Source organism: Aquarana catesbeiana, linkage group LG05 (genome assembly GCF_042186555.1).
Source record: "Aquarana catesbeiana isolate 2022-GZ linkage group LG05, ASM4218655v1, whole genome shotgun sequence".
Taxonomy (NCBI): domain Eukaryota; kingdom Metazoa; phylum Chordata; class Amphibia; order Anura; family Ranidae; genus Aquarana; species Aquarana catesbeiana.
Genome location: NC_133328.1, coordinates 242,855,839 through 242,881,460, shown reverse-complemented (window position 1 = coordinate 242,881,460; position 25,622 = coordinate 242,855,839). Strand labels below are relative to the sequence as shown.

At 44.3% G+C, this 25,622-nt stretch overlaps 1 protein-coding gene across 2 annotated transcripts; it reads right to left on the bottom strand.

The window, feature by feature from the left end:
• Positions 1-10,189: 10,189 nt before the first annotated feature.
• On the bottom strand, positions 10,190-25,559 carry ALG2 (ALG2 alpha-1,3/1,6-mannosyltransferase). 2 transcript variants are annotated; one of them, XM_073630651.1, is made up of 3 exons: positions 25,541-25,559; positions 13,126-13,471; positions 10,190-12,029 (listed from the first exon to the last, which is right to left on the bottom strand). In XM_073630651.1, the coding sequence occupies exons 2-3, from the start codon at positions 13,435-13,437 to the stop codon at positions 11,121-11,123; spliced, it is 1,221 nt and encodes a 406-aa protein (XP_073486752.1). In that variant the 5' UTR covers positions 13,438-13,471; positions 25,541-25,559; the 3' UTR covers positions 10,190-11,120. The 2 variants fall into 2 exon arrangements, with proteins under 2 accessions (XP_073486752.1, XP_073486751.1); XM_073630650.1 differs by lacking the exon at positions 25,541-25,559 and adding an exon at positions 25,192-25,501.
• Positions 25,560-25,622: the final 63 nt, after the last annotated feature.

Below are 25,622 nucleotides of genomic sequence, written 5' to 3'. Positions count from 1 at the left end.
TATCTGCTGACTTTGCCAAACCCATACACACTATACCCACCTCTTTACTGGTCAGATTTATGGATGAATTCCCCAAAGCATGTAGTGCAAGGGCCTGCCTGTATACTTTCCAATGGAACTGTTTAAAGTTTTTGTATCCTATTATTATCTTGATAGGTAATAGCAGAATGTCCAAATGTCCTCAAATGTGTACAATGTGTATTTATATCTTTGTATTCAGACACTTCTTACCTGTCCAGTGGTCTGCTAATAGTGTAACTAAGGAGGGGCTGTTCCAAGTAATACCCTGTATTTAGGCATTCATCTCTCAATGAAGTGAAGAGGGTTACCTGTCCAAGAGTTCCCCCCCCTATAATGTTAGAAATGGCCCATGAGAGGGGGGGAGGGGGAATATGATAGGTGTACCTTATACTTTGTTGTTGTTAAATTCCCCTTAGTAAATGCTATCTGGAGGTTGCCCCATAATGTTTGTGTATAATCTGCTTGCCATGTTTCTGTGAAAAAATAGTAATGTTTATTGTTTTTTCCTCAACAGTTTCCTTCCACGCCACAGGAATGGCAGACTGTGGCCTCCCACTTTGCCCAGCGGTGGGACTTTCCTAACTGCGGAGGGGCAATTGATGGGAAACACGTCCACATCGTCCCACCACCCAACTCGGGGTCATACTATTATAATTACAAGGGGTTTAATAGTATAGTGATGTTGGCGGTGGTGTCGGCTAATTACGAGTTCTTGTATGTGGACGTGGGGAAGAATGGCCGGATGTCCGATGGTGGAGTGATCGCCCAGACGGAGTTCTACAGGCGTCTCCAGAATGGCAGCTTGGACTTGCCACCTCCAGAGGACAATGTTGAAGGCCTCCCATTTGTGTTCGTTGCTGATGAAGCATTTGCGCTGGGGGACCACCTGATGCGGCCATTCCCGATGAGGACCCTCACCCCGGAACAGAGGGTTTTTAATTACCGGCTGGCCAGAGCCCGAAGAGTGGTGGAGAACACATTTGGAATCCTGGCCAGCCGGTTCCGATTATTTCTGACACCCATCCATATGGCGGAGTATAAACTGAACCATATAATACTTGCCTGCTGTGTTCTCCATAATTTAAGAAAACATTCAGCCAACTATGCTGGCTCAGTTGGGCCTGAGGCCGGAATCCCAAATCCATCAACACTGACGGCGCTTGAAAGTGGCCGTCCTGGCTTGCCCTCCCTGAATGCCCGTGATGTCCGGTTACGCTACCTGGAGTTCTTTGCGGGTAGGGGGGCTATCAATATGCCAGAGAATCCGTGACACCTTTTTCAAATAAAAAACAAACAAAAGAAATTCTTGGTGGACATTTACTGCTTGTGTTTGTTTTAGCTGACCCTGACAGAAATGTTTTGAGTGCAGAAAATGTCGTGATTGGGTAACCTTATAAAAAATAGTGTTGGCTGGTACTTCCTAAATGCCAAAACACATTTCACTACAAGTGCACTTGCAACTGCACTGAACCTGCACTTGTAGTGCAAAGTGTAATTGCCCTTAGGAAATAACCCCCATTTGTGCATAAAACAGCTATTACATCACCCCAAAAGTGTTGTAGTGTTGAGACAATAATCCACACATTCTTGAGTAAGGCACTTTTTTATAGCTGCACAATCACATGTGCATTTACGAAAGGTTTTTAAAACAAACCAACATGTTTGTTGTATAACAATGTTTGCAGTAGCATTATCAAAAATCGAAATATCCATTTTAGATAAAACAGGCCTGTGTAAAACCAACAAGAAAGCCAAAAAACTTGAACTTACAAAGTTCACATATGGTAAAACCTGAAGGCTATATCAGACATGAGTATTTAGGAACTGTGTTTGATATAGCGTTCAGATGGGGGGAAATCACCCCTGGAAAAGCCAAATTTGGAAGATGCACACCAATTTACGAATGTCAACATGTGCTATCTGCCATCAGGGGGGATCAAGGGACGTATTTTGGGGGAGCAAGCCCTTCCTCAATGCGACTTTATAATTGAGGAAGGGGTTGCACCCCCAAAACGCATCCATTGATCTTCCGTGATGGCAGATAGCACATGTTGGCACACTGTGTGCATCCTCCAAATTTGGCTTTTCTAAACATTGTAAACATTTTAGTAACATAAAACAGGTGATTTTGTGGGGTTTAAATTCGCCCCAAAACATCAATGATGTTATTATTTTTTTTAATAACATCAGTGACTTGTTGCTGGATGTTTTGCAATTGGAGATTACACCCCATGATCTCCCCGATGACTATCTGGGCACTTTCAGATGTAAAGCGTTCTGGATCACGATCACCTAAAAAGAGATAAAGAACAAAAAAAAAAGGTCTCAAAAATCTGCCACCATTCATCTCTTTTACCTGAGTCTGTGGTCGCAGACACTCACCTGTTGTGGTGCCAATCTCCACCACGTCTTCTTCTTCCTCCTGCTCAGCTTCTTGGGTTTGCGGTATTTCCCCTTCTTCCAGGGGGGGGGGTCTCTGGTCTCCTCGGATGAGGGGTGTCCTCCGAGTCTTTTCTCCCCTATGTAAAACAAAAATGGTATAATTAGCACACAGATATTTGATGGCAGAACTAGAACTAGGAAACATTGCTTGGAAGTGGGGTACAATTGTCTATTTTAGCCGAGTTCCAAGATGTATATTTTTTATTGCCCTTTGTCAAGCTGCAATACTTTACCGGTTTGGTACAAGCTTCACAGATGTAGCCCCCCCTATAGTATACACTGGAGCACCTGTGTGGCCCCCCTAATAAAAAGGGTGTTCTGGGGTCCCACACTAGTGCTCCAGTGTCCAGATGTGAAAACAGCTGCTCAGTGTCCTCTCCTTACACACAATCTAGTTGGCATTTCATTCTAGTAACAAACCCATCTACACAAACATTTGGCATCCAAGTAGGCCCCCAAAAATGTGTGAAAATGCAATGGTGTTCTAGAGGCCAAAAGAAAAATGTTTGATACGAACGAATAATGGGCCCATGAACATTAAAGTTGACCTTTTGAAACGTTACAATTACTAAAAGCATATGGAGCAGAACGAATGGAATAAAGACAGAAAGAATAGGAACACAGCACAACTACTTACTTTTTTGCAGCACTCTCCGGATCTTTCGGTACTGCTCTGGCTCTCTCAACTTCAGGTCCGACCACCGCTTCCTGAGCTGATCTTTCGATCGTCGTACCCCGAAATTCCTCTCAAGACTCCTGACCACTTTCGCCATGATCTTGGCCTTTCGGATGTTGGGGTTGGGGTAAGGCCCATATTTTCCGTCATAGTCGGACTTCTTCATGATGTCGACCATCTCCAACATCTCCCCAAACGACATATTTGTGGCCTTAAAACGTCTCCTTCTGGATCGGGACGTGCCTGGATCCGGGCTTTCCTCCTCCTCGTTGCTAGAATTAGCACGCACCTGCTGTAACTCCGCCATGTGCTCTTCACCCACTGCGCCGAACGAAAAGGGCGGGGAATAGACTAGAAAGAACGTCAGGGGCGGGCGGAGTTACACGCATGCGCAGTGTGTATAAAGCGTAACACGCGTGCGTATTACGTACGATCTGTGAGCGGAGGAAGGAGCATTGGACGCGCCGATCGTAAGAACGAAGGTAAGAGACAAACTTGTGCCTATACTGCTTCTAGATTGAGGCCTATATTGTAACAAGATTAGGAGAGTTTTGTCTGACATTAGGCTTTGTCTTGTGTTGTGTCTTGCAGTGAACATGGATATCTTAATGAGAGATACTGACTTCATGTCACTATTCATTGATATGCTAAGTGAGCTGCCCTGTCTGTGGGAGATTACCCACCCCCATTTCAAGAACCAAGCAAAGAGGAAGGCAGCACTGGAGCAATTGTGTGAAATTGTGAAGCAGGTGATCCCCACGGCAGACATCACTTATTTAAAGATTTTCATTGGTGGCCTGAGGAGCACATATCTAAGGGAGCGCAAGAAAGTCATGGATTCACAGAGATCCGGAGCAGCAGATGACATCTATGTCCCAGGATGTTGTACTACGACAGGCTGCACTTTCTGGCAGGCCAGACTGAACCCAGGCCATCCCTCTCCAGTCTTCCTTCCACGCTTCCTTCCCCCCTGGCTGAGGCTTCTGACGCCCAACCTGGGCCTTCCAGGCCACATGTGGAGGAGCCCAGATTGAGCCAGGTATAGCATTTCTCTAAATATTTCTGCTTGTCCAATCAATGATGATAACTAGATGTTAGTTGGGAGTACTAATTTAGGATTGTGATTGATGATGCAAAACATTACAACCATGTCCCTTTTTCATACACAGGGAAGTCTCAGCCAGGAGGTGGCCGGGCCGAGCCGGCTGGCTGATATCAAGGTCCCTCCACCACACCTGAAAACAGAAAGTGGCAGTAGGACGAGTACCCTAGAGGAGGCGGCTATAGCATTCTTTTGGAGGGCTACAGAGGTCCTGGGAGCACCCCACACCATGCAGGAGAACATTGCTGCATTCATAGCATATAAAATGCAGGAGGATGGAGGAGGGCCAAAAAGCCATGTGTGAGGCCCTCATATCAGAGGCTCTGGAGAAAGATATGAGGGGCCAAATTACACCTCACACACATCTTTGGGATGGTCCTCCTCCTCCTCCAGGTCCTCCCAGTCCTCCTCCTCCTCCTCCTCCTCCTCCAGGTCCTACTCCTTCTGCCACATCTCCAACTGCACAGCCACAGCCCAGAAGGAAGCGTGGAAGGAAGACCAGACAGTGATTGCCCTGGATCCAGTCTGGTTGGCCAAAAGATGCAGCCTCTTGTGGTACCACAGCCTGGGGACACAGATGTCATCTGCTACTATCCGGATCTCTGCGAATTCTGGACCAGATTGCCCTCCCTTACATATGGACTCCTCAGGCCACCAATTTTGATGTTGAAGAATTGATGTCTGCCGTGGGGGTCCCAGGCTTCGCTAATTTCTCCTGTTGATCCAGTGTTGCCTTCCTCTTTGTTTGGTTCTGATCCCTTAATAAAGGATTTTTGTTTTGAATTATACTCTCCTATGTGTTTTACTTCAAAAATGACAGTTGGTTTGTGAGGATTCAGGTACATTTCAAATATACAATGTGAAATGAACAAGGGACACCAAACAATCTCCTGGAGATTAAATAATAAAAGATATCAATGGTGTTGGGGTAACTTCACACACAAAAACACACACAAAAATATTCTGGAGTAAAAATAAAAATAACATTGAACAAAGATCAGCCTTGGAAAAAATCCAAACATTAAAGAAAAAAAAAGACTGAAAATCCAAAAAAAAAAAAAAAAAAAAAAAATATATAAAAAACTGTCAGATGTGACAACTAATAACAATATATTCAGGGAATCCCACTAAAAAAACACAAATAAAACTTTGTGAGAAGTGTGTGTGAATACGAGCAGCAAAACGACTTAATTCTTGTCACATTATAAAGAAGAAGAGAGTGCGCTGTATTAAACCATTTTTAACATTGCAGCGTGACGAAAGTGCTGTATCCATTACGAACGCTAAGTTTACCAGAACGAGCTGTCCCGTGTCGGAATTTCTTCTGAGCATGCGTGGCACTTTGTGCGTCGGAACAGGCCACACACGGTCGGAATTGACGCGATCAGATTTTGTTGTCGGAAAATTTTATCTCCTGCTGTCCAACTTTGTGTGTCGGAAAATCCGATGGAAAATGTCCGATGGCGCCCACACATGGTCGGAACTTCCGACAACACGCTCCGATCGGACATTGTCCATCGGAAAATCCGACCGTGTGTACGGGGCATTACAGTCAGTTAAGGTTGGTCTTCTTGCCAGAGAAGCAAATCCAATTATTGGTTCGGTTAGGCAGAATATTTTTTTTCAACAAGTGCCTCATACCAATATTGGCACTATGGGGCGTTCCAGCAGTAGTTCTCAGGGAGACTTCACTAAACATGCAGCTTCTAATATTTACAACAGAATACCAATGCAAAGACTACATACAAGATAGGTTCACAGTGCCATGGAATTTTCTATTTTATCTTTGTCTCTGGTCGAATGAAATCTTTTATGACAAGGTCAGTAACAGCACCCCAATCCAATGAGACTACTTTTAATAGCCTGGCTATGGAATAGGCTACACAAGAGGTGCAGGGATTCTCATCTGAGGTTGTTCAGACCTTGGTGACCAGAAGATCATCCATGAATGCTACACAGGAGAGGATATGAAAGAAGTCTGTTTTGTCTGCTCAGCAAAAGCTTTCTCTCCTGTATTCCCTGCTCTAGTCAATATCCTTGACATTTTACAGTCAGCGCTAGAGATTGGTCTGGCATACAACTCTATTTAAAGGTACAGATCTCTACTTTATCTTTTCACAGGCTGGGTGGATGGGTGCAAAAGCCAGTGACCAGATGCTTCTTCCAGATGACAAATCCTTGTTCCCTCTGTGGGACTTGGGCTTGGATCTGAGAGCACCCATTACTCCAATAGGTTTAATTTCCATTAAAGGACCTCACGGTAAAACTAGTTCTCCTGACAGCAACTACTTCAGGCAGAAGAATGTTAAAGATTGCAACACTTTCCTGCAAGGGGCCTCTGGTGTCTTTTTTTTTTTTCTGTTCTTTTTTTTTTTTACCAGAGATAGGGATACCACGTCTATCTCCAAAGTTTAATTTGAAAGTGGTTTCCAGAAAAACTGGGAAGTAGTCCCAAGTTTTTACACGAGAGTCACTGAGTGTACAGGCCCTCAAGAGTCATCCACTCTTGTTACCAGGGTAATTAGGGTAATTATAATAGCATGCAGGAAGTAGGCTTTTCTGCTCTAAAACAATTGCAAGTCTATTTGACTAGAGGGGTGGCAGCCTTTGGGGCAGTTATGCCAGGATTGCTTTGAAGATATAGGTAAGGGCTAGCTTGAAGGTCTGGTGCCGCCTTCATTCAACCTTACAAACTAAATATGCGACCAGCAAGTTTGGGGCAAGAGAGATCAATTCTTTTTGGCTTTAGAAACCTTCTTTGATTGTCAATATCTTTTTTCTTTTGTTCTCTCCAGCCCTATATTAGCTTTGGTAAATCCCGTTGTGTGCTGACGTGAGGTGGGCAAGGAAAATGGTTATCAAATACTTACCGTAATTTTCCTTTCCTGGCCCATCCTCACAGAACTCCTTTCCTAGTGGCCTGTCGCAGGCTACGATTTTGAACATCTTAGTTGGGGGAGGGGCCGTCTTTTCTACAGCTAGGTACAGGTGGTCATGTGAGTCTCCAGCGGAGGTGTTAACCCGTTGTGTGCTGACGTGAGGATGGGCCAGGCAAGGAAACTTACGGTAAGTATTTGATAAAAATTTTCCATTATGTTGCGGTCGTTCAGGTGCTTATCTAATAGTTTTTTGAAATAATCGATGTCCCCCCCCGCTGAGACCACCGCCTGTGGAAGGGAATTCCACATCCTTGCCGCTCTTACAGTAAAGAACCCTCTACGTAGTGTAAGGTTAAACCTTTTTTCTTCTCGTTTTAATGAGTGGCCACATGTCTTGTTAAACTCCCTTACGCAAAAAAGTTTTATCCCGATTGTGGGGTCACCAGTACGGTATTTATAAATTGAAATCATATCCCCTCTCAAGCGTCTCTTCTCCAGAGAGAATAAGTTCAGTGCTCGCAACCTTTCTTCATAATGTCCTCCAGACCCTTTATTAGCTTTGTTGCACTTCTTTGTACTCACTCCATTTCCAGTACATCCTTTCTGAGGACTGGTGCCCAGAACTGGACAGCCAGGTGCAGCTGGACCAGAGTTTTGTAGAGTGCTTTGTTAGCAGCAGCTTGGCATTTTGCATGCCATTGCTGAGCCTATCACCTACTAGGACCCCCAGGTCCTTTTCCATCCTAGATCCCCCCAGAGATTCTCCCCCTAGTGTATAGATTGCATTCATAGTTTTGCTACCCAAATGCATTGTTTTACATTTTTCTACATTAAACCTCATTTGCCATGTAGTTGCCCACCCCATTATTCCTTCAGATCTTCTTGGAAAGTTTCCACATCCTGCGCAGAAGTTATTGCCCTGCTTAGCTTAGTATCGTCCGCAAATACAGAGCTTGAACTGTTTACCCCATCCTCCAGTTTGTTTATGAACAAATTAAATAGTATTGGTCCCAGCATCGAACCCTGTGGGACCCCACTATCCACCTCTGACCATTCCGAGTATTACCCATTTATCACCACCCTCTGAACTCGCCCTTGTAGCCAGTTTTCAATCTATGTACTCACCCTATGCTCCATGCCAAAGGACCTTATTTTGTACAGTAAACATTTATGGGGAACTGTGTCAAATGCTTTTGCAAAATCCAGATACACCACGTCTACGTGCCTTTCTTTATCTAGATGGCAACTCACCTCCTCATAGAAGGTTAACAGATCGGTTTGGCAAGACTGATTCTTCATGAATCCATGCTGATTACTGCTAATGATACAGTTTTCATTACTAAAATCTTGTATATAGTCCCCTATCACCCCCTCCAAGAGCTTGGACACACTATTGATGTTAGGCTAACTGGTCTGTAATGCCCAGGGATGTATTTTGGGCCCTTTTTAAATATTGGTGCTACATTGGCTTTTCTTCAATTCGCTGGTACCTTTCCAGTCAGTAGACTGTCAGTAAAAATTAGGAACAATGGTCTGGCAATTACTTGACTAAGTTCCCTAAGTACCCTCGGGTACAAGCCATTCGGTCCCAGTGATTTATTAATGTTACGTTTCCCAAGTCTAATTCTAATTTTGTCCTTTGTTAGCCAGGAGGGCGCTTCCTGTGATGAGTCACAAGAATAAACACTGCAGTTTTGGTTATTGAAGCCCCCCCCCCCGATTCCCTCATGAAGACTGAGAAGAATAAATTCAATACCTTCGCCATCTCCCCATCCTTTGTAACCAGATGTCTTTCCTCATTCTTTATGGGGCCAATATGGTCTGTCCTCCCTTTTTTACTGTTTACATACTTAAAGAATTTCTTGGGATTTTTTTGCTCTCCTCCGCTATGTGTCTTTCGTGTTCTATCTTAGCCATCCTAATTCCACCCTTACATTTTTTGTTGCATTCATTTTAAAGTTTGAATGCTGATGATGATCCCTCAACCTTGTATTTTTTGAAGGCCTTTCTCTTGCTTTTATATGCATTTTTACATGGGCGTTAAGCCATCCAGGACTTTTTTCGCTCTTTTAAATTTAAATATACTGGCAGATTGTCGTCATGTGGCACTGCTTTTATGGCTGGAGGCAGACTGTGCTATTCTTATTTTTAGCAGAAATAAGTCCATCACATGATCATTTTGTTCTTGCCATATCATCGGGACAGAAAACATCATTGACGTCCCTCTGAGCTACGCTCTACGTTTGACAGTATACCTTGCACAACAAATGTGAGGAGCCCAGGCCTTGTCTTGATCACTAATCTTACAACCAAAATACAGTTCATACGCTTTCTTAACAAGTGCAATCATGGTTCATCATTGAGGCTTAAACCTGTACTTCCCACAAAAGTGAGCAGAATGTATCACAGTTTTTCTTCTGTCATCAATTGTCCTATAGCAAGTCAATAACCCAAGCTGGCCCAAATTATCTATTTTCATTACATAATGAGGCAGCCGTTCTGTGTGCTGCAACATACTGCTGTAGCATTCTCTACACACAGTAAGCAGCACAGTGTTTCAACAGCAGCACTGGTAACTTCCCGTCTGCTGCTCAAATTAAAAAAGTGTTGGGCTGAGTGCCTCTCCAGCATTCAGAATTTTTGGAAAGGGTTAACATCTAGGGGGTATCAAGGGCTAAAATGTGTGCGTTTTGTTGTGCTTTTACTAAGTGAACTTGCTGATTTTTCCCCTGCTTTGCAGGGAATAACAAAAACAGAAAAATCGCCTGTCAGTATTTGGCGCTCTGTGTTCCTTGGATGGCAGAGGCAATAGGGCCGGATTGCGCTATAACTAATCACTGCACAACCGGGGTGGCAGCTGCGCATGCCCTCTCCCCGGAAGTGCTAGATCAGATACATGACCCAGTGCAGAGAGGCCACTTTGCCGCCATACTTTTAAGTGAGGTGGTTGGCAAGCGGTTCAAATATCTAAACTTCAAAACAAAATTCACATACACACACATACACATACACACACACACATACACATACACATATAAAAAAAAACACAACACACTGCCCCTGGGTGGCTATGTTAATTTCTCCACTGTATTTATGGGGGGAGCCATGGTTACCATCCGGGATAGACTACAAACATCTGCCTTTTTTCATTACATGGAGGATGGGGAGATTAGTAGTTTACAGGCAATTGAAGACATTGTTTTTGCTTTCCATTAAGCTCACACTAAGTGACAAAGACACATGTAAAATTTACTACAACATAAAAAATGAGCAGATTTGAAACCTAACAAAATGTACATGTACCGATGGTTCAGTAAAATGTAATTGTTGTATGCATTAAGCATACTAAACACAAATAACAGCTTAAGAAAGCTTGTGCATAGACCTTTTAAAAAGGAGAAATGTAATTAATGCAGTATATGAAAGGCCACTTTTTCTACAACCTGAGTTTCAGCAGTGGAGATAATGTTTGCCCATCCACCTATAATAATGTTCAATACATTTGTAAACATTTGAAAAATCTCGTGCCTGGTAAATCACATAGGCTAGTCCAAAAAGCCACCAGCCAACCACATTATCTAACAGAGCCAAATAAGTCCTTTAATGACTGTCTACTGGGATCTATGCCTATATTCACGAAGCACTGCGCAAACTGTCGGCGCTATAATACTGTATGTATTGGTTGCTCCCATGGTGTCATATTCCTTTGAATACCCATCTATGCCTGATAAGCAGTCCTCTTCTATGACTACAAGTTCAGAGACTTTTCTATCCCCTGTTTGTGCAAATGGCTACACATACTGAGAATGCTGGGGTTGTAATCACAGAAGAGACGTTTTCACTGTATTTTCACTGTATTGTCCTTTAAAGCATTCTTACTGGCTGTCCCTAGATACATTCTAAAAACTATAGGAAATTATAATCACATATTTTGAACAGTAATACAGGCTTTCTGATTTAACCCTGTTCAGTATCAGTAACAAAAGAACTTGTATGCAAATCATTTATATTCAGTTAGTTTACAAATATAATGATAGATCTGATCAGTAAATGCTTCAGAGGAAAATTTTTCCAAAACTCTTGCATGTCCAGACTTTCCCATGGTTGCTTTAAGAGAAGAGTTTCTAACAAATTTTTCCATGGCATCAGCAAATGCTTCCGCAATAGGAGGGCATAAAAAACCGGTCACATTATTTACAACTGATTCAAGAGGACCACCTGAATTGACAGCTATTACTGGGCAGTGCATGTACATAGACTCGACTGGAACAATTCCAAAATGTTCATTACTGGGAGTGTATAATATGCATGTACAATTATGAAGCAGGTTAAGTTTTTGCTTGTCAGAAAATGATCTTAGAAAAGTAACATGATTACCAATTTCATATTTTTCTGCAAAGTTTTTCAGCTCTTGATAATATTCAATATTCTCCAGAACTCTCTCATCATAACCCCCAGCTAGGATGAGATGAATCTTTTCCCAGTCCACAGAATTCAGTTTAGCATGTAGAACACATAAGGATTCAAGTGCAAGGGTAAGATTTTTCTTTCGCTCATATCTATTGATTGAGAGAAATACGATTTCTCTGCCCACTGGAACAAGTTCACTGAGATCATCAAAATTGCTGCATTCAAAGTTGCTAATATTTAATGATGGATATAAGACATCTGGCTGTATATGAGATAATGAAGAAAAGGTTTCTTGGAATATTTTAGCAGTGAAATGACTGTTGACTACAATGCAGTCGGCCATGCCAGTGGTCTTCTCTTCTAACCAGTCAATGGGAGCTCTGTAGACTTTCTTAATTAATGACATCCTCTGAGTAAGGAGCTGATCAGGAAAATGGCAATAAAATAAAACAGGTTTTTTGTTTCTAGCCAGTTTGAAAACAGGAATGCATGCAGATACCTACAAAAGAGCAAAAATTAGAAATGCACCATGTGTTACACAAAAGAACTACAAGCATTTAGACAAGTTTACCTCTCCTACTTAATAAAAGTAGGTATCACTGGCATGCTGACGGTGATACCTCAGCATTATATTTCTTAAAGAACAGTTTTTTCTCTTTAATATGCTTGTTTACCCTCGAATATAGATTTCTTTCATATTTGTATATTGGTATAGTGTGTGATGTTTATGCAGTTATTGTAGTGCTGTATTAAGGGGTGGATATTTCTCTCTTTCATTTTACTATGGTTCAAATACATGTCACAGTTTAACTCCTGTCGGTCAATAGATTAACATTACAAACATAATATAGGCACTGGGAATGATGTGTGCTACTGTGTCCAGTAAACTGGGAATAGTGTGTGCTGCTCTGTACTGAGTCCAGTATACTGGGATTTGCGTGTCACATTGTGCCAATTAAACTGGGAATAGCCTTTAATGCTGCTATATCCAGTATACTGGAAAAGGAGTGCAATACCTTGTACAGTGTATTGGGAAAGTTAAGAGATGCAGCGAAGCCTTGACAAGTGTACTGGGATCTGTGTGTCTTGCTGTGTCCACTGTACTTGAAATGGTGTATGTACCGTATGTCAAATCTAAGATGCTGGGAGTGGTGCATGCAGCAGTGTCCAATGTGTTGAATATATTGTGCACTGGATTTGGATTTTGCTGCATGCGGTGCCCTGTCTAGCGCACGATTATGGTGCGTATTGCTTTATGCTATGTCCATTGTGATGGCCTCTGCACCTTAACTTCTTTTAAGCAATTTATAATTAGTAAGCACTAGCATGGGCACAGTAATAGACATTGGCTAAACCTAAATAACATCAGGGAATTATTGGAACAGAGTAAAAAAAAAAAAAAACAAAAAAAAAAAAACAAAAAAAAAAAAACAAAATGAAATACACGTCAAAAATCAGACAATTCCGGGCACACAGTTAACATAACACAATGGTAGCTCTGAATCTGCAAATTTGAAATCACAGTGATTTACCGTATGTAAATGAAATAAAAAAAAAAAAAAAAAATTTAAAAACTACATTTTAGTTTAACATACCTGGTCACAGAACACCACATCAAACTGCTCCCCGCTGAGGAATACTATATAAAAAGCTAGAAATATCATGCGAATGTAAGCACAAAGCGCAAAACATTTCCCAAAAATACTTCGAGGAAGCCAGTCTCCACAACATCTAATGGAAATTCCAGAGTCCAGGGTCTCCGAAAAACAGTGGTTAGTATCATAATGAGCTGTCCACACCTGTACTTTACAACCACGAGATTTCAAGGCCAGAGCTGCATCTACAACCAATCTCTCAGCGCCACCAATTCCTAGGTCTGGATGAATAAAAAGCACTGTTGGTTCCATGACTATTGGCAACAGCACACAGGCAGGAAAACAGCTGTGAGAAAAAAAATATTGCATTATTTACATTGGTATTTTCTTTTAAAGAGCTTGAGGAGTAGTAAAATCATAAGTATGCAGTGATTTTAACTACTTCAGCCCCAGAAGAATTTACCCCCTTAATGACCAGGCCATTTTTCGCGATACGGCATAGCTGACAATTGCGTGGTCGTGCGATGCTGTACCCAAATAAAATCAATGTCCTTCCCCCTCCCACAAATAGAGCTTTCCTTTGGTGGTATTTGATCGCCTCTGCGTTTATTTTTTTGCACTATGAACAAAAAAGAGGACTGACAATTTTGAAAATAAACCAATATTAATTTATATTCCGCTATAAAAACATACCCAATAAAAAAAAATTAAAAAATTGAATTTCTTTATCAATTTAGACCAATTTGTATTCTTCTACATATTTTTGGTAAAAAAAACCCAAATAAGCGTATATTGGATTGGTTTGCAGCGCAAAAGTTATAGCGTCTACAAAATAGGGGTTAGATTTATGCCATTTTTTTTTTTTTTTTTTATACTAGTAATGGCAGTGATCTGCGATTTTTAGCGGGATTGTAACAATGCGGCAGACAGATCGAACACCTGACATTTTTGACACTTCTTGGGAACCAGTGACATTAATGCCCTGTACACACGGTCGGACATTGATCTGACATTCCGACAACAAAATCCATGGATTTTTTCCGATGGATGTTGGCTCAAACTTGTCTTGCATACACACGGTCACACAAAGTTGTCGGAAAATCCAATTGTTCTAAACGCGGTGACGTAAAACACGTACGTCGGGACTATAAGCGGGGCAGTAGCTTTCGTCTCTTAATTTATTCCGAGCATGCGTGGCACTTTGTGCGTCGGATTTGTGTAAACACGATCGGAATTTCCAACAACAAATTTTGTTGTCAGAAAATTTTATAGCAAGCTCTCAAACTTTGCGTGTCGGAAATTCCGATGGAAAATGTGTGATGGAGCCTACATATGGTCGGAATTTCCGACAACAAGGTCCTATCACACATTTTCCGTCGGAAAATCCGACCATGTGTACGGGGCATAAGAGTGATCAGTGCTAAAAATATGCACTGACATTGTACTAATGGCACTGGCAGGGAAGGGGTTAACATCAGGGATGATCAGCTGGTTAAATGTGTTCCCTGGGTGTGTTAACTAACTGTATGGGGGATGGGCTGCCTGGGACAACACAGATCCGTCTTCTTGCGTAGGAGGAAGACAGGATCTCTGTGTCATCCCGACAGAATGGAGATCAGTTTGTTTACTTTGGCAGATCTCCGTTCTGTGTCTGTGGGGAACGATCAAGGGCAGCCATAGAGTCTGCCGGACCCGCTGATTGGCCCCCCCGCTGGCCAATCGCCCACAGAAAGCCGTGTACGAGCCCGATGTACACCTACAGCGTTTCGCGCAGCCGAGCCAACCTGCTGAAGTATAACTGCGGCGGCTGGTCGGCAAGTGGTTAAAGGCGAAGTTCTTTTTTATTTTTCTAAATTCCAGCTACCCTATGTACCAATATACCATTAATGTACCTCTGTTGCTGCAAAAAAATAAAAGCTTGCTATGTTTTTTAAGACATGGCCTTTAGCTTAGCCCCTGGTGTGTTCCATAGAAAAGTTCATCACTTCCTGGTATGTAGATTGAGGCTGGGTTCACACTAGTGCGACAAACGCTCCAGCATTGGGAGCTCATGTCGCATGACGTGTGAAAATCAACACAAGTCGGTTAGACTTTGAAAATGCTCCCTGGACTACTTTTGGTCCGACTTTGATCCTACTTCAGCCCATTGACTATCATTGAAGTTGGATCAAAGTCGGATCGCTGTCCTGCATGATCCGACTTTGGCATGCGACTTCTGCTCAGATGATCTTGAGGGGGAACTCTGTGCCAAATTTGAAATGAAAAACCGGCATGGGCTCCCCTCCAAGAGCATACCAGGCCCTTGGGTCTGGTATGGATTGTAAGGGGAACCCCCTACACCAAAAAAACAGCGTGGGGGTCACCCCCAAATCCATACCAGACCCTTATCCGAGCATGCAGCCGGGGGGGGTCAGGAAAGGGGGTGGGGACGAGCGAGCGCCCCCCCTCCTGAACCATACCAGGCCACATGCCCTCAACATGGGGGGGTGGGTGCTTTGGGGCAGGGGGGCGCCCTGCGGCCCCCCCACCCCAAAACACCTTGTCCCCATGTTGATGAGGACAAGGGCCTCTTCCCGACAACCCTGGCCGTTGGCTGTCGTGGGACTGCGAGCTTATCGGAATCCGGGAGCCCCCCTTTAATAAGGGGGCCCCCAGATCCCCGCCCCCCACCCTACGTGAATGAGTATGGGGTACATCGTACCCCTACCCATTGACCTAGGAAAAAAGTGTCAATAAAAAAAACAAAACAAAAAAAAAAAAAAACACACTAGACAGGTTTTTAAAATAATTTATTAGGCAGCTCCGGGGGGTCTTCTTCCAACTTCGGGGGTCTCTTCCGACTTCTCCACGCTCTCCGGTATCTTCTGCCGGGCTCCTCCGCTATCTTCTGCTCTTTTGCTAGCGGTGGCCCGGTCTTCTCCGCCATCTTCTTCCCTCTTCTCTTCTTCCGATGTTGACAAAACGCTCTCTCCCGATGTAAGGGGTGGGGCGTGGTCACCAGGTGACCCCGCCCCTTATGACGTCACAGTCCATCATGCCCCGGGACTGTGACGTCATAAGGGGCGGGGTCACCGGGTGATGTCAAGCCCCATTCCTATATAAGTCGTTGCACACACGGCATTACAGCGGGAGAGAGCGTCGTGTCAACATCAGAAGAAGAAAAGAGGGAAGAAGATGGCGAAGAAGACTGGGCCACCGCTAGCAAAAGATAGCGGAGGAGCCCAGCGGGAGAAGAACCGGAAACCGTGGAGAAGAAGGAAGAGACCCCCGAAGTCGGAAGAAGACCCCCGAAGCTGCCTAATAAATGACTTTAAAAACCTGTCTAGTGTGTTTTTTATTGACACTTTTTTTCCTAGGTGAATGGGTAGGGGTACGATGTACCCCATACTCATTCACATAGGCTGGTGGGCCGGGATCTGGGGGCCCCCTTATTAAAGGAGGCTCCCGGATTCCGATAAGCCCCCCCGCCCGCAGACCCCGAAAACCAACATCCAGGGTTGTCCAGGGTTGGGTTGTCGGGAAGAGGCCCTTGTCCTCATCAACATGGGGACAAGGTGCTTTGGGGCGGGGGGGGGCGCAGGGCCCCCCCCCGCCCCAAAGCACCCACCCCCCCCCCATGTTGAGGGCATGCGGCCTGGTACGGTTCAGGAGGGGGGCTGCTCGCTCTTCCCCACCCCTTTTCCTGACCGGCCGGGCTGCGTGCTCGGATAAGGGTCTGGTATGGATTTTGGGGGGGACCCCCACGCCGATCTTGAGATCCATATCAGACCTATGGGCCTGGTATGCTCTTGGAGGGGGAACCCATGCCGTTTTTTTATTTAAAAATTGGCATGGAGTTCTCCCCCAAGATTCATACCAAACAAAGTGCCTGGTATTGGCGGGGATGCAAGTCAGATCCCTGTTCATTGAAAGTTGGACGTATGTCGGCTTCAAGTCGCAGGGCAAAGTCGGATCCAAATTCACCAGCTGACCTCATTAGCACACACACGCTCTGCACCCATCAACTACGTTTGCACAGCATCCCCGGCATCTCTCCAGGTGTGCATTTGCCTGGCTTGTCAATGTAGGCTGCCACGACTTCCATGTTTGCACAGCATCCCCGGCGTCTCTCCAGGAGGGCCTGGGCCTCATGCTAAATTCTCTGGGGTCACAAGCGGCCTGTGGGCTGGACATCCCAGATGTAGTACAAGGGCCTGCCTGATTGGATACCGAGTGAATGGATAGATAGTTGGGTCTTCCTATTCCATAGTTTTGGCAAAGCTAAAGAAAATTGTACAGAGATTGTACAATCATATTGTATAGTGTATGGCCACCTTTTATACACCTAAAATGAGCTAGTTGCGCTTTCATTGCCTTAATTGTTAGGAAACACACATTTTGCCGCATGAAAAAACAAGAGTCAAACACAGCAAAACGCATAGTAAAAATGTGCAAACCGCAACACACCAAAATGTCCCATAAGCTACTTTGCTGCATGTAGGGCAGCCCATTGAAATCGATCGGCTGCGCTGTGCATGTCATGGGAAAAAAACAAGCCAAAGAACAAATAGTCCCACTATGTTAGATGTAAATGGGGCCTGAAAGTGAAATTGGTGTGTTTACACAAGAACAATGAGGCTCCATTCACATCTGCGTGCTTTTCAACAGAAAACGTTTTTTGCAGCGTGTTTTGGAAAAGCAATGCAAAGGCACATGGCGGTTGCATTACCATTACATGGTAATGGCACCTCAAGCATGGGTATCAGGCGCATATTTGCCGTGCATTTTGTTGTAGGACAAACATGCTGCAAACACACCAAAAAGTGAGGTAAAGGAACGCACCACGATCCACTCATAAAACGGTTCTGGAGCATCCTGGAGCTGTGAATGGGGACTGATAGCTGAGTGTCTCTGTCCACTCCTTCCTATGTGCATGTGTAAAAGGTGGCCATACACTATACAATCTAATTGTACAATTTCCTTTATGCCGCATACACACAAGCGGACTTTACAGCAGACTTGGTCCAGCGGACTTTGACGGACTTTCCGAATGAACGGACTTGCCTACATACGATCAACCAAAGCCCGACGGATTCGTACGTGATGACGTACGACCGGACTAAAACAAGGAAGCTCATAGCCAGTAGCCAATAGCTGCCTTATGCCGCGTACACACGGGCGGACTTTTCGACCGGACTTGTCCGAAAGACGCCGACGGACAATCTGATCGTGTGTGGGCTTCACCGGACCTTTCCAGTCGCAAATCTGACAGACTTTAGATTTGGAACATGCTTCAAATCTTTAAGTCGTAACTCCGCCGGACCCAGAAATCCGCTCGTCTGTATGCTAGTCCAACGGACAAAAACCCACGCTAGGGCAGCTATTGGCTACTGGCTATCAACTTCCTTATTTTAGTCCGGTGTACGTCATCACGTACGAATCCGTCGGACTTTGGTGTGATCGTGTGTAGGCAAGTCCGGTTGTTAGAAAGTCTGTTGAAAGTCCGCCAAAAGTCCGTCGGACGGGCTGTCGAACTTTTGTAGCTGAAAAGTACGACCGGGTTTACGCGGCATATGCGTCGGTTTTTGTCCGTCGGACTAGCATACAGACAAGCGAACTTTTTGACCGGACTCAAGTCCGTCGGAAAGATTTGAAACATGTTTCATTTCTAGGTCCGTCAAACTTTTGGGAAAAAAAAAGTCCGCCGGAGCCCACACACGATGGAATTGTCCGATGGACTCCGGTCCGCCGGACCAAGTATGCCGTAAAGTCCGGTCGTGTGTACGTGGCATCAGATTTACCAAAACTTTGGACTAGGAGGACCCACCTATCTATCCATTCACTCTATATCCAATCAGGCATGCTCTTGCACTACATCAGGGGTGTCCAACCCATCACCCCAGAGAGTTTATCTTGCGGCCCAGGCCCGTCTATTTTAAATAAAAACTGTCATTTTTGGCCAAGTGCATCCTGCATTTTTGATTTCGGCACCAAAATTTCTATTCGGTGCACCTCTATTTGACAGAGATTCCAAACTTGCACCACTCTACTGAAATATGTCACTTTCTGTGTCCCTTTTAAAAGCATCCCTTGCTATAGTCAAACTTTATGCAACACCCTCTACCTTAGATGGGTAGGTTGGTAGAGTAGTGTTTTTGTCAGTACAGCCAGTGCAGGTAAATTAAGGCAGGCCTAGCTGTGAGCTAGGCCTGTATGTTTTTGATCTGGGGGCTGGGGAGTGGTTTAGTGTAGCAGCAGGTGACTGACATGTGCTTTATCTCCAGAGGGTTCTGGAAAAGAGGCAGGATAGAGGGTGAGAGTGACATAAGGTATATCTGGGAGGAGAGAGAGGAGGAGAGAGGGGGAGCTTCATTGTCAGCCTGCTGGGGAGTTGTCAGGTGGAAGAAATGAATGCTGGAGTGCTAGACTGTCGTGGCCCTTGAGGGAACCCCCTTTCTGGGGGGAGGGTTGAACTCGGGTCTGGAGCTCAGGAGCTGGGAGGGAGCCTCTCTCTACATGGTCATTGAGAGGTATCTTGGAACAGGAGGACAGTGGGGAGCACTGCCGGGCAAGTCATTCAGGAGGGATCCATGCCGGGGTCGGTGAGTGAGAAGCATAGTGAGAAGCTCTGGGAGAGACATGCCAGGATTGGATGTGAAGCCAGAGGGAGAGACTGTGGTGTCGTTGGAGTCAAGTTGCTGCAGCCAGGAGGGTTGGCAGGATTTGCAATGGACTTTCTGGGACCAGAAGTTCACCAAGTTTCAGTTAGCACATTGTCTTTTTTTTTATCAATAATGGTTGCTACCACAGGGGGGACTGCAGACCCCTGCCAACAAATGGCTACTAGTAAAATGTTGGGACTTATTTAGAGTGAGGCCTAACCATGTGCCAACGGTGACAGGAATCTAAGACTGTACAGTGGAGAAAGCAAAGTGATCTTAAACAGTGTGCTGGAGGAGTTTGGGAGATGGTCAATTTAGATTCAACTATCCTTTATTCAATAAGCGAAATTAATCAACTGGGCATCCCATGTCCCTTTTCCCCATCCAAGTTTAATCCCCTAAATAAAACAAAAAAACAAGCTAAAGACTGCTCATTGACTGGCAAAGTGTGTCTGAGATGAATGCCTGGCCAAGCAGGGCGATGTGTGGAACTTAAACATGCAGCGACTCCACAGGGGGCACTGCTACATCTATAATTAATAGCACTTTGAAAAGAAAAAACATTGAATATTCACTTTTCCTGCTGCTCACCTCGTGATCTCGGCAGAAGTTAGGATAAACTGTACACTGGAGATCCTGCAGAATCAAATTTTGGGAGTGTCAGATTTTTGGTTCCTTATTGCACTCAGTGGTTTGATTTGCTGGCCACTATGTTACAACTAGGTCCTGTAGTTATGTAATGGCAGTGGGAGGAGCCAAAGTATGAAGCAGGGGACCAGGAAATTGACATTTCTGGATGTTTTGGACTCTGATCTTCAACCAGTGGTTTATATTCACTGCTACAGAGATCAAAGGTGCGGGCGGAGGGAGAGGTGAGCATTTAAGGCCCCTTTCAAATGATCGGACCGTTCAGGTCCACCTGTCAGTTTTGACGGCGGACCTGAATGGGCGCTCCATGTTAGCCTATGGAGCGATGGATGTCAGCGGAGACATGTCCGCTGACATCCGACCCCGTCCGATCCGCTAAAAGCAGACGATGGCCCTACGTCCGGATCCGTCGTTGGCGGATCGGATCGGGTGAGATCTGTCAAAAACGGACATGCTGTCCGTTTTCATCCGATCCCTTCATAGGCAGCAGCGGCGCCTGACAAGCCCCTCCCCGCTCAGTGAGCAGAGAGGGACCTGTCATCCGCCGGCTCAGCGGAGATCAACGGGGAGATCTCCCGCTGAGCCGGTGGACCGAGGCGGGCTCTGTGGAAACGGCGTCCGCCTCGTGTGAATGAGGCCTAAAGCTTATTTGCATGGGACCATTAAATGTAAAGTTTGACTCTAGCAACAGGATTCTATTAAAAGTAAACTGTAAGTTGAACACTTTTTTGTTTTAGAAAGAGGGAGTTTCAGAAACCCAGAAATTCCCACCCGCTTCCCAGCCCAGAGAGCTCTAAGGAAGTGTAGGAAAATCCCTTCAACAGGCACAGACTGCAATGATAAATTTGACAGGGGTGCTAACCCTTCCCCACTCTGCTATAAACACATTGGCGCCTCAGTTCTGATTGAGATCTGCCCTCCCTTCATGGCCCAGTCACCATACTTACTATGAAAAAAAAAAAAAACAGTTCCACTGTAATATGGACCTTCACCACTCACTGTGCTAAACTCAATTGTCAATTCATAAAACTATTATTGCTTGTTTTGTCTTGAATGGGATTTTTTGCATGAGCTAGGGGAAAAAAAAAGCCAATTTATTGTTTTTCTTCAACACAGATCTGGCAGTTTTACCTATGAGAATTCCTTGGCAGACACAGGTGACACAGCCTTCCCAGGGAAGAGCTGTGAGGCCCTGACTACATTAGCTGTACCTCTAGAGACCAAAAATTAGGGTTGAAAAATGTAAACTCATGTTTTCAGATCAGCATGCAGAGTTCCTTGCATCATAGATTTTTATTGCTGCGGGGTACAGGTCTGCCCATTTATTACAAAGCGACAGGTTTGTTTTCATCCCTGACCAACTCTTGAGTTTGTTCAATTAAAGTTTGACAAAAAACCTGGAAGCTGATTGGTTTCTTTGCAGAGCTGCACCAGATTTTGCACTCTCCAGTTTTAGTAAAACAGCCCCATGGCCCTCTTATCATGAACACGACACTACCTGCCTGGAGTTTGCATGTTCTCCCTGTGTCTGCGTGGGTTTCCTCCGGGTACTCCGGTTTCCTCCCACACTCCAAAGACATGCTGGTAGGTTAATTGGATCCTGTCTAAATCGGCCCTAGTATAGGTATGAATGTGAGTTAGGGACCTTAGATTGTAAGCTCCTTGAGGGTATAGGGACTGATGTGAATGTATAATATATATATATATATATATATATGTAAAGCGCTGCGTAAATTGACGGCGCTATATAAGTACCTGAAATAAATAAATAAAAATAAAATAAACACTGTGGGTGATTTGGACCAGCCTGTATCCTGCCTTCCCCTCCCTCCCCACTTGCTTTCTTCCGGCCTATTCAAATTATATGGCATAGCCCATATGTTATTATCTATGCCAAGTTTATTTTTTTTTTGTCTGTTTTTTTTATTTTTGTTGGCTGCTGATATTGAGACCATGCCAATCTTTCCTCTATGTCTCTTTTTTTAAGCACTTTTCCTTCGGGCCATTTTACTGTTTGTATTTGCATTAACTCTGTTCAGTGCATCCCTGGTTATGTAAACAGACCTGTGTTATTTGGCTACATTTATAATGTCTAATCATTTTGCTTTTTCTCTCTACATTGCATGTCATCCCTATCCCCCCCCCCCCATCCCCTGTACTCCTATACAGTCCCCTCATCCCCATCCCCTGTACTCCTAGTAATGTGAAACCAGCATATGTACATGGAAGGCTCCATGACCTCAATCACATAGAACAATCTGAACAGCCAATAAAATGATGAAATATTAGCTCTAATTGTTTTTTTGCAGTAAATGCAGGCAATGCTGACAAAAGCCAGTGTTGTATTTTACTTTAAAAATGTATTCTTTGCATTATAAATTTTAGCAGGAAAGTAGAATATAATACACTGTACAGAGCACTATCCCTGACTTCTACACTCACTAATACCTGCTGCTTTTCTTGAATGTGTGCTGAGATCGTTCTGTCTGTAACGGGGAGGAGCGAGAGGGGAATGGGGAGCAGCTCTGTGTGTTGTGTGAAGTCTGAGAACGAACAGAGAGCCCAGAGCCGATGTCAATCACACAGATGACACGAAAGGGGGTGGATCCAGACTCCCCATTGTTGGTATGAGCTTCAAGAAAGTCTGCTGAACCTCCCACAGGTAATTAACTCTATTTTAACAGAAACGGTGCACTTCTCAGAGGGCGGGAAAGATTTGTATATACACTAGCAGCTCGTAAGGATTAGGATTAAGCAAAAAAAAAAAAAAAAAAAAAAAAAAAAGGAAACCCATACTTCTCTTTTAAGATGCTGCAGTAAACATTGGAGGGGGGTGTTTACATGCCACGCACAAAACAAAGTGTACCTGACATTTAGAAATCAGTGGGCAGCAAGCCCACCAAACGTGACACATACAAGCAAATGGGGTAGCGCCGAAAATGCCCCACAAACATGTGCAATGCATGTGGTTGTTCTGCGTTTGTCAGCAAAAAGAGGGTTAAAACAGGTGGTGTCACATCTCTTCCTCGACGTCTGTCAGTAGTCTGTGAGGTATGATCCTAATGTGAATAATGCTTCAATCGAAAGGTAGATTTAGACGCACATCTAACTCTACCATAAATAAAAGGGCTGTAAAGCCTAAATATTTTTTACTTTAAAGCGGAGTTCCAGTTATATTTTTGTTTATTAAAAGTCAGCAGCTTTTAAATAAGTGTAGCTGCTGACTTTTAATAAACAGCCACTCACCTGTCCCATGGTCCAGGGGTGCACTCACCCGTGCTGTGTTCTACCCGTGTCCTCCCTCGGTGGCACTGACATATCTACTATGGGTACCCAGCTGGGACAGCTTGCGGCTTCAGAGCCGGGTGCGCACTGCGCGTGCACGAGTGGCGCTGCACTCTGTGACTGGTCCCGAAGTTTTCTAGTACCCGTCAGATGTCCCTGAAGACTTCAGGAGGGGACCCGAAGATAGGAGGTTTGCGGCCGCTCTGTGCAATTCCATTACACAGCAGGTAAGTATAAACATGTTTATTATAAAAAATAAATAAATAAAAATAAAAAGTTAAAAGTTAAGTTTTCAATCACTTTAACCACTTAAAGACCAGACGCCGCAGTTATACTGCGGCAAGTTGGCTCCCCTGGGCGAATCGCTATTAACTGTACGTCGGCCGCTTTAAGAGCTCTAGTAGGCGAGCGATGCTCATGGCCAGCAGGCGCAATGCTTGCCAGCCACCTGCGATCGCTCCTGACAGAGACAAAACGAAGATCTGTCACTGTATATAGAAAGATCTCTGTTCTGTCAGTAGAGAGGAGACAGATCTGTTGTTCCTACTGATTAGGAACAGCGATCGGTCTCCTCCTCCAGGCAGTCCCATGCACCCACAGTAAGAAAGCCTCCCTGGGTAACTCATTTACCCCCATGATCGCCCCCTAGTGTTAACCCCTTCCTTGCCAGTGACATTTATACAGTAATCAGTGGCTATTTTAGCTCTGATCGCTGTATAAAAGGTCAATGGTCCCAAAAAAGTGTCTGCTGCAACCGCAGACACTTTTTTGGGACCACTGACCTTTATACGGTGATAAAAAAAAAAAAAAAAAAAAAAAAAAAAGCCATAAATATACCCCCTATTTTGTAGCCGCTATAACTTTTGCGCAAACCAATCAATATCCACTTATTGTGATTTTTTTGTTATCGCCATAAAATGATGAAAAAATTTGTTTAAAAAAAAAAATTGTATCTGCATTATAGCAAAAAGTTTTTGTTTTGTTTTTTTTTCAAAATTCTCATTCTTGTTTTGTTTATAGCGCAAAAACTAAAAACTGCAGATTTGGTCAAATACCACCAAAACAAAGCTCTATTTGTGGGGAAAAAAAGGAAGTCAATTTTGTTTGGGTACAGCATTGCACGACAGCGCAATTATCAGTTAAATCAACGCAGTGCCTTATTACAAAAAATGGCCCAGTCATTAGGCAGGAAAATCTTCCGGGGCTGAAGTGGTTAAACCAGGGGTCTCAAACTGGCAGCCCTCCAGTAGTTGCAAAACTGCAAGTCCCAACATGCCTCTGCCTGTGGGAGTCGTGCTTGTAACTATCAGCCTTGCAATGCCTCATGGGACTTGTAGTTTCGCAACAGCTGAAGAGCTGCTATTTTGAGACCCCTGCTTTAATACAACTGTATTCTCGAAACACAGGATTACAAAACGTTTAACAACACTCAATGCCTTTTGTCTGGAAATGGCAGGAACATAAGGCAACATATAAAGTGGCTTTTACTTACAGCGAATGAACTGGTTAGTGTGGTTGTCACAGAAGACGATTCCCTCCAATAACACCTTCACAAGCACAGGACATTATGCTTGTCTGGTTAACGTCGTACCGCACTTATCATTAATATATTACAATGGTTCAATGAAGAGTACTGCATGTTGAGCACTGTCCATAACCCCAGCGATACCAATCACTTCCGGCTTATCCCACACTCGGGAAAAGGACTCCCCCCACCGTCTGACACCTAAACACGTCTTCTGCCAGACAGCCGACGTGTCCCTCACACCCACCTGGCACTCTACATAAAACAAGCAAAAAATAGTCGCAAACCATGGCGCCATAATTGATGAGACATTTACCATAGGGCCTAACGACTTTAATCTTCGACAAAATGGCTGTCTCCCCAAACATCAGACCAATGGAACGGAAGACGACGTGGAC